At 41.8% G+C, this 14,643-nt stretch overlaps 1 protein-coding gene across 5 annotated transcripts in view; it reads left to right on the forward strand.

The window, feature by feature from the left end:
- Positions 1-1,235: 1,235 nt before the first annotated feature.
- The window catches only part of PTPRK (protein tyrosine phosphatase receptor type K), a 382,123-nt gene continuing 368,715 nt past the window's right edge, over positions 1,236-14,643 (forward strand). For all 5 annotated transcript variants that reach the window (XM_053973378.1, XM_053973379.1, XM_053973381.1 and 2 more), the window contains exon 1: positions 1,236-1,458. In XM_053973378.1, coding sequence (XP_053829353.1) covers positions 1,347-1,458 — 112 coding nt within the window. In that variant the 5' untranslated portion in view covers positions 1,236-1,346. The remainder of the gene's footprint in view (positions 1,459-14,643) is intronic.

Here is a 14,643-nt window from a genome sequence, read left to right on the forward strand (position 1 = left end):
ACCTGTGAGTTTCCAGTGGTTTCAGGTTCAGTTGTAATCATTATACAACATCTCTAGTTACAAGCTGCCATGCGAAAAAGAAAATCTAGTAAAAAATAAGTTAAAATAATTTGAGGAAATTATGCTTATTTAAACATAAATTCCAGCACTGGTGACTTTTTCTGTTATTCCAAATGCTTTTTGGAGTTCTAAGCTCTGGAAGCATAGGGACCTGCAGTGCTTTTAGAAACAGAGAACAAGGCCTTTATTATAGGGCATGGCATACCTGGGGTCTGGATCAGGAGAGAGTATCCTTTGTCACAACCCACGGGTGTCAGAGTCGCACAGCTGCACACAGACCTGTCTGAAAGGTCAGATAGTGATCACGCGTGGAAATGATAGGATAATGGCAATACTGTTTATTACCATTCCAACTGAGAACAATGAGCCTTTACTGGCCTTAGGAGCCAGACAACTGTTGCCAAAGAAAGCAAAAACACGAACCCTGACTCGATGATACAGCCAGGCTGTTTGATGCGCGCTGATAATACCACGTTCGCCACTCGATCCATACCGCATTTCTAAGAGCGGGAAGAGCCAACAGATCCCACCCGAGGCGTGGGGACCGTCTCCCGAAACCAGCGCCCGAGACCCACCACCCCCGGCCGCGCTCCCTGCCCCGACCTCCCACCCCTCCGGCGGCTCAGCCGGCGCCCTCTCCCTTCCGCCCCTTCTCCTCTAGAAGCAGCAGGTTCCCCTTAGGTGGGAGGCTGAGAGAGGGGGGCTCGCACAACCGCCTGTAGCTGCTCCTGTGCCGAGCTGAGCCGAGCCGAGCCGAGCGGAGCCGCGCTGAGCCAGGCTGCGCCATGCCGGAGAGGGCGGAGAAGAGCCGAGCCGGACTGTGCCAGGGAAAGCCGCGCCGCGCCGCGCCAGGGGCAGCCGATCCGAGCGGAGCGGAGGCGATCCGGGCAGCGCCGATCCGAGCCGGTGCTGCCCCCGCGCCTGCAGCAGGAGGCGCTGCCGGGCGCCGCTGCGCCCGCGCCGGGCTGCGGGCCGGAGTCCCACATTCCCCGTGCCAAGTGCCGGGGAGCGGGGGTTGGACGTGCGCGCTCGGCTCCTCCCTCCCGCCCCACTCGCCCAGCAGCAAAGTAACTCCGGAGTACGAGGGGAATCGGTGCCACCGCCGCCGCGCTCGTCGCGCCGCAGACGGCTGCCCCAGCGGGCGGCCCCGGGGCCAGCGGGCGCCCCTCGGCGCGGGGGTCTCCTGGCGAGGCGCCGCGGCGAGAGGGGCGGTCGAGGTGCGCTCCGCCCGCCGCCGCGGGCCGGGGCAGCACCGGCCTCTTTCAGAAACTTCTCCGCAAGTCGGCATGGGCAGGGGGGCCGGCGCCGCCGCCTCGCTGCCGCTGCTGGCGGCGCTCGCCCTGCTGGCCGGCCGCTCGCCCGCCCTGCTCGGGGCGGCCCGGGCCCAGCTCTCGGCAGGTGAGTTCTTGCTCCGCGCCCAGGTAAGGGCGGGCGGAGCGGCGGGGTCGCGCCGTGCCCGGGCTGCCTGCTGGGAAAGGGAGGAGAAGGAATGGGAGAGGGTCGGTAAGGGTCGCACTGCTCTGAGACTCGGCTCCCGCCCGAGGAGCGGCGTTGGGGTTGCAGAGGGACTGCCCCACACCCCCAATCCCTCCGCTCTGCGAGGCGCGGTGGGCGACCCACGCGTGTGCGCTGGCTGCCGGAGCGGGGCTCGCAGGGGCGGGCGGAGCGCGGGCTTCGGGCATCTTACAAACTCCCCTTCCTCACCTCCTCCTCCTTCAACCCCGGCCGGCCTCCCAGGTGCCAGCGGGGTTGGAGCTGTTGTCGCCCCTTCCCCCGCTCAAACTTTTCCCGGCATTTCCCTGCCTGGCGTGGAGAGCGCAGCCCGGCCGCTCCCCTCGCCCCGAGGCGTGGGGCGGGGAGACACGAGCTGCCGCCGACCACCGGATCCCCCCTCCCAACATTAATAAAAGAGTGGTGGGTGACAAACGGGAGGGAAAGCTCCGATAGGGTCGGCGTCTATTTTGTGTGAAAGCCGCGAATTTCTCGCCCCTTCCTTCCTGGCCGCCCAGCGCCGCGGGGTTTTGCGGAATTAAAGCCCGCGGGGCCGGGCGGTGGGAGCTGCGGCCGGCGCGGTGGTGAGTTGTTGGCCCCGGGGGAGCCTCGGGGCAGAGAGCCGGGGGCTGGAGCGGCCACTCCTGGAAGAGGGGGCAGCATCTCCCGTGCTGTGACGGGGTAATGCGGGGGGCACTGGGGACTCGTGTGCCGAACCGTCACCCCCACCTGTTCCGCTGTAGTTTATGAAGCACCCTTCGTTTGCTTGGGTGAAGCTTTATTATGAACGTGTTCTTATTGTTTGCGGCGTGAAGTATTACACCAAGGACTGACTGACTGAAATAGACTTAACGCTCTTGTTTTTCTTTCTTCCCTCCCCCCCTTGTTTGAATAGTACTTTCAGTTGCATCGGGTGCATCAGTTGGACAGGCATTTGAGATCTTTATCATACGATACTGATTTGAAAACTGCCATTAATAAAAGTATGTACGCTCTTGAGACTTTAATGGACTGATATGTAGTCAGTGGTGTTTCTTCTTTTCCTCCTGATCCTCCTATAAATTAGTTTTTAATTGAGACATTTGAAATGTCATTGGTTAAGAAATATGCTGAAGGAGTGCTGGTCTGAGCAGCTTACATCCATCCTTGTGTCTGACTTTGGTGTGTATAATTTAATGTCTCTGTATCCGAATTGTAGAATTACGTAAGCACCTACGAGCCCTTTACCAGGGGAAGGGAAATGTACCATCTACACTGCTGGTATGTTGTAGGAACAGCTAAAATAAAATATTCCCATGCATAATATCTTTTCATTCAAAACCATAGTTAAGTTAGACCAGTGATTTTTTGCTTTACTCCTAACTCATCAGACTAATGTAAATACCAAAGGTAACACTTACATAAAGATTTTTTTATAAGCTTGTTCACTGGTGTAAGGAGAGTAGGAAGTTCTGATAACTTATATGGTCTGTGGTATTTTATGCTGAAAATGTGGCATGCAGCCCATTTTGAATTGCAAGTACAAGCAGTCAGGTTGGTACTGTGGGGTATGTGTTAGGTAAGTGGAAAAGAATGTTCAATATCCTTCTGACCAGAGTAGGTGAAGCTTGTCAAGGAGTTGAACAATTGTATCTAGGAAACACAAGATTATTTTTTTTTTTTGGTGTGTGTGTATAGCATGTCAGCAGCTTTCTCTATGTCAGAGACTTTAGTTTCTATGGCCAAGTATCAAGAATACTGATGTGTTGCACCAGTCAGAGGTTTGTTGATTAGAGACATTCAGACCTTTTTGCAGGTTTAGTGAAATACAGTTGCTAGTAGCTGGTTCTGTCATTGTGCTTGATTTAAGGTATGGTTCTTGCACTCTTATTAAATACATTTGATATCCACAAGTGGAGCTATGCCCTACTGAATTTAATAATTGCCACAAACTTTGTTTCATTACTTATTCTAAGCCAGTCTCAGGAGTGTGCATGTGTCTTTGTGATTCTGTTGATGAAACTTCTTTATTTTGGTATTAGTGGGTGCACACACAAAGGTTTGAGTTCATAAGTGCCAGTGAGAGCCTTTCTCTAGCCTACAATGAGAAGTTCCTCACCGTAATATAACAGCCTGTGCTTTTCCAAGTTAAACTAAACCTAGCTAATTCTCAGCTCCCTTTTTCTTAATATTCTTCTCCTCTGAATTGCAAGAATTGAAAACTGTTACTTTTCCTTTGTCATTAGTGAGGGCATTAAGTCAGTCTGGACCTTTCACAAATCTCTATCTCATTGTAATTTGATTTTTATTTTCTTTTTATGATGCTCTGTACTTCTCCTGAGCATGAACGATAGCAAGATCCAGAAGTCTTCATAAAATTCTTCATAAAAACTTTGACATGTTTATTAAGGGTCTAATCAAATTACAGAGTATGAATTTTTTGAAAGTTGGCTTTCTTTGGGAGCTGTGTGTGAGAGTCTGCCGTCTGTTCTTCCTTCTAACATATTCCGTGAAAGCAAATCAGAAGGAGCTGCAGAAACTTCGGAAAAAGAGCAAGATACATTTTATAATTTGTTGCTGTCTTAGAAATTGTGCTTGTATATCTTCTCCGCCCCCATCGCACATAATCGAGACATTGTATCTTTTGTTTTTCTCCCCAGATTTCAAGTGAAAAACCCCCAAGCAAACAAAATCCCAAGCAGCTTCTCTCTGCCCTCCTTCCCTGCCCCCTTCCCCCCAGCCGCAGCACTAATCCGCAGTGTAATGTTTTCTGGTCTCTGTAGATTGTTGCTTTACACCGCTGCTTTCCATGACCCTTCAACTTGGGTGCGTGCCTGTCAGAATCTAGGCCAAAATGTTTTGGCAGTGTGTTCTCTGTTGAAGTCTAGCTATTCCTTATATAGCACCTCCTTTCATCTGCAACTCCTACAGTTTGATAAAGAACAAGTTCAGCTTGTTTTCACAACTCAATCACTTTAAATGTATATATTTTTAAATTTTATTTTTAGCAATTTGCATATTTTCAAATTTGAAGGGAAAAAGGAATATTCAAAAAAATTTGAAGAATGCTGCTGGCTTGTCAACTGACTGATAGAAATATGCATTGCACTGTGTCTGATGGTGTCTGTGCAAGTGTGTGAGGTTTTTAATTACTAAATAAAAGATATGAGGATAAAAACTTTAGATGCATCAGCTTACTTGAAGTTATTTAACTATGATACTTCAGACCATAGGGACAGTTAAGCATAAAAAAACACTGTATGTTTTATGAGTTCAAATAATTTATTAGAACAGTTATTCCTTAGACTTTTGCATGCAAAGTAGTTAGTGTCACAAATTAGCATGCAAGAGTAAATATTTCTAAGTTAATATTTTTCCTTTACCCTGATAAAATTGTTAAAGTCTGTCTTTGGGAGTGAATCTAACTCAGAAATTTGATACAATAAAATAGAAGATATTATTTGTTTTATAGATTTTTTTTTTCCATTCAATATACTTATTGAGAAATATTTGAAAATTTTAACCAGCATATCTACTGTTTGTAATCATGTTGTAGAAGAAATGGAGAGCTCTTTGAAAGCATTTCAAAATACTTTAAGGTAATTAAACTCAAATTAGCTCTTTGCTGCCAGAACAGCAAAAGATGCTTCAGTCATATTTTATCTTGAATCTACTATAGTTTGCATGTATGCAAGATGTACAGGAGACACTGGTGCAGATAGGCATGCATGTATAAGGAACTTACTAGTAGCTTTTTTATTTCCCATCAAGCTGTTCAAATGTATTGAAAACTTACCTGGAAAATGAATGAAATTAGAAGTGAAGTTATTTTCCTGCTTTCATCACCTTGTTCTCAAATGTTTTCTTCTCTTTTATATATCAAGCTCCTTCCATGGCACTGTGGGTTCACAGATCACTTGCCTATCTGCATTTTCAGGTGCCATATTACACTTATACAGTGGATATAAATTTTTTAATTGGAACTTAACTGATTCATGTGAAATTGAAAGCACCCAGAACACAATGACCCTGGAAGTCCCAATTAGTCCCTTTTTTTCTGAGAATCACAGTATTGCTTGATTAATGTGGAAGTGATATACACAGGGCACCTTAAAACAAGGGAGATGTCTTGCTCTTATTTAAGATCTACTTAGAATAATAAATAAAAAATATAAAAATCCCAAGGGTGGGGGTGAGGTAAGAAATTTGCACATGATGAGGTGAGAGGTCCACCTATCTCGTCTCTGATGGTGGGCACTTGGGGAGGGGGATTTTTGGCAAGGAGTGACTTCCTCTGAGTACTGTCTGTCACTGCCACAGTGACAAAGTGCTGTTAATTTATACTGCAAGTGGACTGTGTAACCATAATTGTGCCTAATGACATTTTCAGCCTCTATTGCTTTTAGTATTTATCTTGCTTTGTGGTAAGGAATCTATAAGTTGTGTGGAAAAAGCTGTGGTCCTTTGTTTTTTGAAATAGCTTGTTGTATTTCATATATCCTAGCTCTTGTATGAAAAGATGAATAATAATTTCTCCCCTTTTACCTTCTTCATGCCACATAGGGTTTTTCAACTATCTCAACTATGCCTTTTCTAATCAGAAAAGTCTAGTTGTAGCCACCTTCTGTGAAGCTATCATTCCATATCTTCTTTTTATCCTTTATCAGCCTTCTCTTTCTGTTCCACTTCTACATTGCTCAGAGCGTCCATGAGACAGCTGCCTGATGGATTTATATAGTGCTTAATAATGATTTCTGTTCACTATTCGTAGTGTGATCATTCCTGTCATTTGCTTGGCTTTTTTGACCATTTGTCTCACTCCTGGTTGTGAACTGACACTTTTATGGAACTATTTCATTACAGAAGAGCTGAGATACTGCATTAAATGATAGTCTGTGGAATGGCTGTGCCAGTGGACAGCAGGACTCTTGGGAAGGAGAGAGTCTTTAACCAGCCCTTTTGGCGGAAGGAGAGATTTTGAGCAAGGCTCTTGAAGGACTTGTGACCTCATGTTGAATGTTTGGGAGAGTTAAATGCTTACCACCATGATTTGCCTCTTTCTCTTTCTTGATATGCTCTTGTTAATACAAGTGAGTTTGAAGGAGTTCATCCTCTTACATGTAAAGATTGGCAGTACCTGGATTAACATGCACAGAGATGTGCAGCACTGCTGTAGCGTTGCTTCTTGCTCTCGAGTCTTTACGATCTCTATCCAGTAGTCGTCCAGGTCATCTCACCTCTCAGGAGCTGGTATGTGACCGAGTGTCAGCAACTGTTTTGGTGAAATCTCTATTCTTCCTTTTGCAACACAGATCCCGTTCATGTGTAATAGGAAGCTTCCAAAAAAACTACTTCAATTCTCTTAGCTGAGTCAATTAGGACATGCCTTGTGTTTTCAGGTGCTGATGGAGTCCCATCTGTCATAGCTTATCATTGTCATGAAAAGATGCCTTTGTAGTGCTGCTCCCAGAAGTGTGTGCTCCGATTTGGAGCTTCATTTGCAATCTGCCTATGCTATTAAGCCACTTGAGTGGCTCTCAGGTCTTTGGCTGTGCTAAGTGTGGCCACCAAGTGGCCTGTGGGTGAGTTGGTTTAGCTTTATGTGAATCTCCTTGAAGGGAAGATGGGGCTTGGGATTAGTTTCCTATTAGCTCACTGACAGATGTGCAACCACCTAAACCTGACATATAAGGGAGGATGAGGGCTGATGGTAGGAAGGCTTGGTTTGACAGCTGCGATCGCAGTGCAGCTCATGTGAGGTGAACCTGGCACTAGTTTGAGTCACACTGGATCTACGCTCTGCTCACCATGCCAGCACTTCACCCACCCAAGGAGCTACAAAGAGCAGCCAGGAGGACATGGTGGGAAGAGAGGCCTGGTGCTCACTCTGGAGCTGGAGGGGTTAGACTGGGTGAAGGTGTTTGAGGCTGTGCTCTGGCTGACTGCACACCAACTGATGACAGCGTTAGGCTAGTGTTTCTGACATGCAGCTTTGAGTAAACTGGGCTGAAATGTGTTCTTTTGTTATAATACATAGCTAAAGTGTTTATTATATAATTGTATAAACAAGGAGTGGCCTATTCATAGCACTTAGTAGAGAATAATTGTGATGTCAAGCAATAGAGGACTTGGTGGAGGTGACACCTAGATACATGGCTAGAAGTAGAGGATGTTGTGACACCCAGTTTGGGGCACAGCAGGAACTGGTTTAAAGCTGCTTTCTGTGATTTCACATTCTTTCTGTGCATGATCTGTCCTTGACCATCCTATGGGGTTTTTTAATAGGATTGCTCATGAAACGTGAATGTGGGTTGAAAGGGAAAAATGGCCATCGTTTCTAAAGGCCAGCGTGAGCCAACTGGGCAGTGGTAAATGGCACTGGTGACAATTTTGTATCATCTGGCTGAGAATAAAATCCTTCTACACATAATTTTGTAGGTCAGAAAGGTCATTACCTTGTGCTGCTTCCTGGTAAGCTTTGACTACAGGTGGCTTTAAACCAGTAGTTTAAAACTATGCAAACTACGCAGCTGAAGTCACCTATAGTACATACCAACTTTGTAGTTTTGAGTCACTCTAACTAGGAGGCCATGTAGTTGAAAGTTTTGTTTGCATTTTCAGTAAAAGATTTGAGGGATTCAATTTCTTGAGGATTTCTTGAGGTGCTGTGAAAAAATTCAATTCTTTGCCTAGTACTAAGGTAATATGAGGCTATTTGTGTTAGTTAGTGTATGAAAGATTAGACCTTTCAGTTTGTCAGAAAGTCATTTACTTCTGTTGCCACTTACTAAAACCATGTGATTATGTTTATTAATTGAGTAGCAAAAGAAGACATTTCTCAACTACCATGTCATGAAATTAATTCTACTGACTTATGAGACGCTGTTGAATACTTTAAACCCAAGTTCTGTTGCAATTAAGTTATGGTATATTCATTCTAATTATTACACACTGGTTACTCAATTTATTTTGAGGTGGAGTTGTATGCTTTCTTTTGTTGGTAAACACTTGCTTTGTAACTGTAAAAATGACTGATGAATATTAACCAGAAGAAAAAAATACTGTGAAAAATAATTGTGGCTGTAGTTCAAATGAATTCAAAACTGCTCAGAGTTAAATATTTGACTGGATAACTGACTTCTTGAACTATTTTTTGTATTACTCTATTCAAATAGAAGTTGTGTTTCTTTGTGAGTTCCTGTAGTGTGGTTTATGGTATTTGCTGGTTTTAAGTGATTTATGGTTTTAAGTAAAAAAAGAAAAGTATTGAAGCACTGAAATTTTAGACTGCTTTTGTCTTCTTCACTACAGTGAAAATTAAAATTACAAGACCTAGCAGAGAGTTGACCTGTTGCTATTAATTAGAAAAATGCTCTGATTTTATATTTTGACACTCCATTATATCTGTATCATATCTCTGTGGTATTAGGCTGAAGTAAGATCAAAATGTTATCAGTTATCTTGGTTCTCCCAGTGTCACCCTATTTGCCTGTTCTTTGTAAATGTGAAAGCACTTATCAGCCATGAGAGTGTTGAAGAAATTGACTGAGTTCATGACTAGATAGGTTGTCAGTGCTAACTGCCATTACTCTATTTAAAATATTTTAAAAGGATGATTTCTTATAAAAATACCAAAGGCAGTCTTATATTTTTTTCAACGTCTGATTCCTTAGAAGAAATACGTTTATATATACTTTTTTTCAGGTATCTCTCCAATTAGTATCGTCAAGTATGCATATACATTTTAAAAAGACAGTACATACCAAAACATTGTTGTGTTAACTTCAGTGCTATTTGTCATAAGTTTTCCAGAGAAGATAATGGTGTTGATTTAAAGATAATGTTAAATAAACAAAAACCCCCAGTTCAGTCTCGAAATTACCAAACGCTCAGTCCCACAGTCCCTTCCCCCATACCTGAAGAAAGAAGTGGACTGTCAATTTCCCCACAGTTCTCACACTCGTTGTCCCTGTGGTGGTGCATCCGCCTTCCCCCCTCCCCCACCCCAGCCCCAGGCCGGTGAATCTTTAAGCGACCTTAAACACGCATTTGAGCATCCTCCTCCCGCTCCTTTTTAAATCTTCTTGGCTCTCCTTGGTTTTTGTTGGAAGAGTTTAATGTTAGAGTTTCGTGCCATTAGTGAAGGAAGGTAGATGAGATTCCTTATTCAGAATGGTTAAGTATAAACAATATAAAGAAATAGTTGAGTATAAATATCACTTTTCATGAAGTGTTTGTGTGCTCCTTTGCTTAACTGGTTAGCTGTATCTGTCTTTGTTGATGTGACAACTTTGTTTGGTTCATTCCATGTTCACTTTTCAGGCTAGTAAATTTCCAGTTAAAGAGGCTTTCCACTCTTGCACAGCAGAAGTATAATAAAATGGTCTTTTCAGTCTTTTCCTTAGTCAACTCAGAAAAGCCAAACAAATATTCTTTTTGCAGTTAGTTTTTACCCGCAATCAGTCCTGACTCAATTTGTGAATATACTAGAAATTGCAAGCTAATTCTGCAGGCTTGCCAGCTCTTCAGCATATGAATACTTTGTGTGTGTGGTCTTGTTTAGTGCAAAAGGTCTAGTTATATTAAGTTTTTTTGCATTTGTAAATCTCTGCGGGGTTGGTTTTCCTTTCTTGCTACCTTTCTTTTCAGATAGCATGACAAACTATTCACAACCCCCACCACAAATAAAATCCTTTATTTCTTTGCCCTGCTTATTTATAAGAATGTAAGTAGATATGTAAGGGTGGAAAGACATTTTCCAGGTGAGAACAAAACTCCTAGCGTGTAATGATTTGGATTTCTGAATCAGTTGAAACGAAGCTTGGCAATGAAAGGGATTATAATTTTCCTGGTAGGCACAGGCTAAATAGATGGGTGTAATGTCACAGCTTGTAAAGATTTAAAGATGGGTTTTTTCTGACTGAGGTGGCTGAAACCTGAAGTGAGAAGTTGTTAATCAAATTGGCTTTTGTTTTAACTTTTAATAGTTTTAAATCACTTCTGTTAGTAATTTACTCTATATGCTGTTATTAGCCACTGTGGTTGACTTTTTTCTTTGATAAAGTTAGCTTAATAGTTTAATGCTTTGATTCTTCTTACATAAGTGGGAAAGTGTTGCATTCCTAGGTGGTGTGTCATTCCCAGTAGTTTTTTTCCTTCCCCCCCCCCCCCCCACCCCCCCACCTCTTTCTCCTTTCATTTGAAATACCTGTATGCTGAGCTGGTTAAGAACTGTAGGGTAGGTTAACAGCTCCTTCTGAGTCATGTTGAAGGTATGAAGTGCTTCCAGGTCTGCAGTTCTTTCCAGGGATGAGAGAGTTCCTGGCCAGTTTGTGTATCCTGTTGTCTGCACAGCAGCAGCTAACTACCAGACTCAGTTTATAGGTTGTTTTAAAGGCATTGAAATGGATATACTAAACAGCCTTTTGGGGGGTGGTGGGTCGTGGTTGTTCCCTCTGGCTCACTTACCTGTATTTTTTGGGTTTATACTCCAAATGCTCAATCCTTTTGGTGATTTATTGGTGTTTCTGTCAAATGTTGATCAAGGAGCTGAGTTAAATCACCAGCATTTTGGAAGGGCAAGATTATGCTCTTGTTTAGAGAGACTGCACAGATGTTCTTTATGAGAATTCAGAATAGGGGAGTCGGTACATTACTTTCAGATTGACAGAAACCATGTATTTTAAAATCCTTGGTCTGAGCTTTATGGGCTATGTGACGAGGCTGTGAACCTGAAAGAGTAACATTTCTGATTAATAATGACATTTGCAGACCCTAGGAATACTGGAATAATCTGTTGGATTGCTTTGCTTGCATAGTGATAGTATCCAGATGCTAAGCATAAACATCTCTCTCTGTTTGCTTAAGAATGGAAATGGGAATGAAAACAAGCACTAGATAATTTGAGTTTCTGGGAAATTATTTTGTCCATCCATCTCTTTAAACAGCTATTAAGTAAAAAGCAGCCTTAAATAATTAATGGGCCAGTCATATTCTGAGATTAAGAAGTTGAAAGAATTAGAAAATTGTCTTTTAGTGGAAGTGCATATGTGATTAAAAAACAACAACAAAAAACTCCCACTGCACTTGGACATGAAGCATTTGCATTGTGAATGTAAACCTAAAAAACCCCCAGCATTAGCAAGTGGAAGCAAAAGCCAAAGAAAATGCTCAAATTTACTAAGTTTGTATATTAGGCAGTCCCCAGAGGACACACAAGTGAATGAGGTTGGTAAATGTTTATTTATTTCCCTAATAAAATTGCAATTTTATTCACTTTTGAAGTGCACAGCAACACTGATGTTGATTACCTAATAGACACTCTGTTAAGTTCTTACCAAGTGCTGTTTCCTGGGCACTACTTGTGTAATGCTTGCAACAAAGCTGTAGTGGAAAGTAGTTTTGGAGAATTTCTTGCCTTGAATAATACTTTGAAAATGGGAAAACAACATAATCTTATTTTGATTTGTGAAATATAGGGGAGGCAAAAATGCACTACTCCTTTGTCCTTAAAGGAAAAGCAACTGCTCTCATATTTGTTGGAGGACAACATTAAATACTGGGATCACAATTTTGTAATAAATAAGTCCTTAAACCACGAAGATCCCTAGTCCTCTCACATATTCTTCCACATTAGTTACTGTCTTGTTGTTGAGAATTGAGTTCTGTCATGGTGGCAGCATTTCATCTGTGCAAATAAAAGAGATTTGAAGAAGAAAGGGTAAAATTAAGAAGGGGTAAAAGGGATTTGTGAATTCATTGCAGAAATCTTGATTAGTTTCTTCAGCACTGTGCCATGAATGAGGAGGATGCCTTTTCTTCTCTATAAGACACAAAATATGAACCGAGAATGAAAGGACGATAAGCCCATCGTTGTACTTTTGGTAGTTTAGGAATAACTCATATTTTATCATTATCTTGTTACACTAACAGGTTTGTGGGCAGTAATACATAAAATTCTAAACAGCTCTGCTCATGCTGTATGTTGAATGTATTGCCAGGTGAAAGAGGTCAGAAAAACAAACCAGGCTACCTGCCTGTGGGATGAATACATTTTTAGTTAAGACTGAGTTATGGCTAGGCAAGGGGGGTTGGTGACTTTCTTGATAATTCTCCAATTTCTTCCAAGTGTCTGCTTAGCTTTTGCTTTATGGTGAGGGGTTTTTTAAACACCCAGACCAGGGACCTTTATCTTCCTGTTTACTATATTTAAAAGGCTCTGTCAAGAAGGAATCCAGGTAAAACTGTTTTCTTTTTGTTTCCTAATCCTTTTTTGAGACATTCTGCACCAAGATGACTGTGTATTGTTTATCATAGTATTCTTCCTGTCCTTCTTTTACATTCCCTCTTATCTGCTTGTTTACTATATCTCAAATACAGTAATTAGACATCTGAATAAATTTACATTTCTTTGGATAAGAATTAAGAAAGAGCAGGCAGTATGTGGTCTCAGTACTTAAGCAAAATGGTCCTTATATAAAAGATTACTTTTGCTATGTTTAGGCCCAGAGAAATTGCTATTTCCTTATAATTTTGCAGTTCAGAACACAATTCAGAAAAAGAGTGGGATTGAACCTCAGCATTTCTGTAATCTGGGGAAAAAGTAGAGAAAGTGTAACAACATTAAGAATATTAGAGTTGCACATATTAAAAACTTCTGGCTAATAAGTTGTAATTAAGAGGATTTGCCTTTAGCAGTATAAAAGATAAACTACCAATGATTGTATCTTCTATGTAAATGTTCAGTAATTGATGTATAGATCATAAATGGACCCAGTGGCTGTTTGATGAATGTGTTTATACATGGTAAAATATATAAATACATCTAGGTCCCTGGAGTATTTTTGGTTTCTTTCACATATGATTGATCAGTTTACCTAAGAGACAGACTCGTTTGTTCTCAGGCACAATTTACGGATTCTGGCATGATGAAATGTTATAATAGCAGGAGATAAAACGCATGGGCAAAGAAGATATTCTTAATGGGAGACTGCAATCAGCGTTTGAAACCTGGCTAATGGACTGCAGAAGACAGCAGCCTAATAGACAGACAACAATAACGACCATGTATGAAAATGCAAATGCATGGTAAAATTAAATGAAGTCAAAGCTTGGATAAATGTTCTGAAGTGTATTTCAGTTTGCTTTCCAAAAACTTTGGAATGAAAGACTTGGATAACTAAGAAGTAATTATTTTTTAATTCAAGCTTTTACTTGAATGTCTGTGAATAAAATAGTAAAAAAAAAAAAAAAATTCCAATGACAAAGTAAGGTTATGTTGGAGTAAAGTTGTCTACACACTTAGCTGCACTGTATTTTGCTCTCGGAATCTTACAAGCTGCTACAGCAAGAAGTTAGAAGTATTTTGCCAGTTTTATCTGTGACACTAGTACCTGTCAGGGCAATTCTGTTTTGCTGTGTCTTAGACAGACTATGGCTGTATCTGCACTGACAAGCAATTTAGTGCAATAGATGCTGGTTTCTGAATCGAAGCCTTACAGATAGTGAGACACTTGGAACCATTGCATATAGTGTAGCCAGGCAGGGTTACCTCAGATTTCATGGTCTTCCCGTGTAGGCTCCTTTTTTCTAGTGTCTTGGGTTCCTAAGGATCTCATGGTACATTATCTACTAACTTTGAATCAAGCTTCCCTGAGAATTGTTGGAGCATTTCAGATGTGGAGCTTCTGGTGTGCTCGTCTCAGTGGTGGTGAAGTTCACATGTACAAGAACTGTGCTGAGAAACAAAATGGTAAATGGTAAAAAATGGTAAATGGTAAATCAAGGCATTTATTTTCCTTCTGTTTTGAACCAAATTCTCAATACAGGTACAGCTTGTAAAAAAAAAAAAAAGAAAAAAGAAAGACTAGACGGACTCTCTGCTAGAGAGTATATAAAAATCAGTGGGACAAAAAATTGAAGAACATGCTCTGAAAAAGTAGCAATATTTTTGAAATTGTGTCTCTTGCCCTTTTCATAAGCATGCCTCTCTGTTGAGGTTTTAAATATTTGGCTAGTAGATTTTTCAAGTGCTGAACCAATAATAGATGAAGATGATGATGATGAGTGATGAGTGTTTTCAAGACTGAGAAGCTAACCTGGCAGGGAAAACTG

The sequence above is a fragment of the Vidua macroura genome, chromosome 3 (genome assembly GCF_024509145.1).
Source record: "Vidua macroura isolate BioBank_ID:100142 chromosome 3, ASM2450914v1, whole genome shotgun sequence".
Taxonomy (NCBI): Eukaryota; Metazoa; Chordata; class Aves; order Passeriformes; family Viduidae; genus Vidua; species Vidua macroura.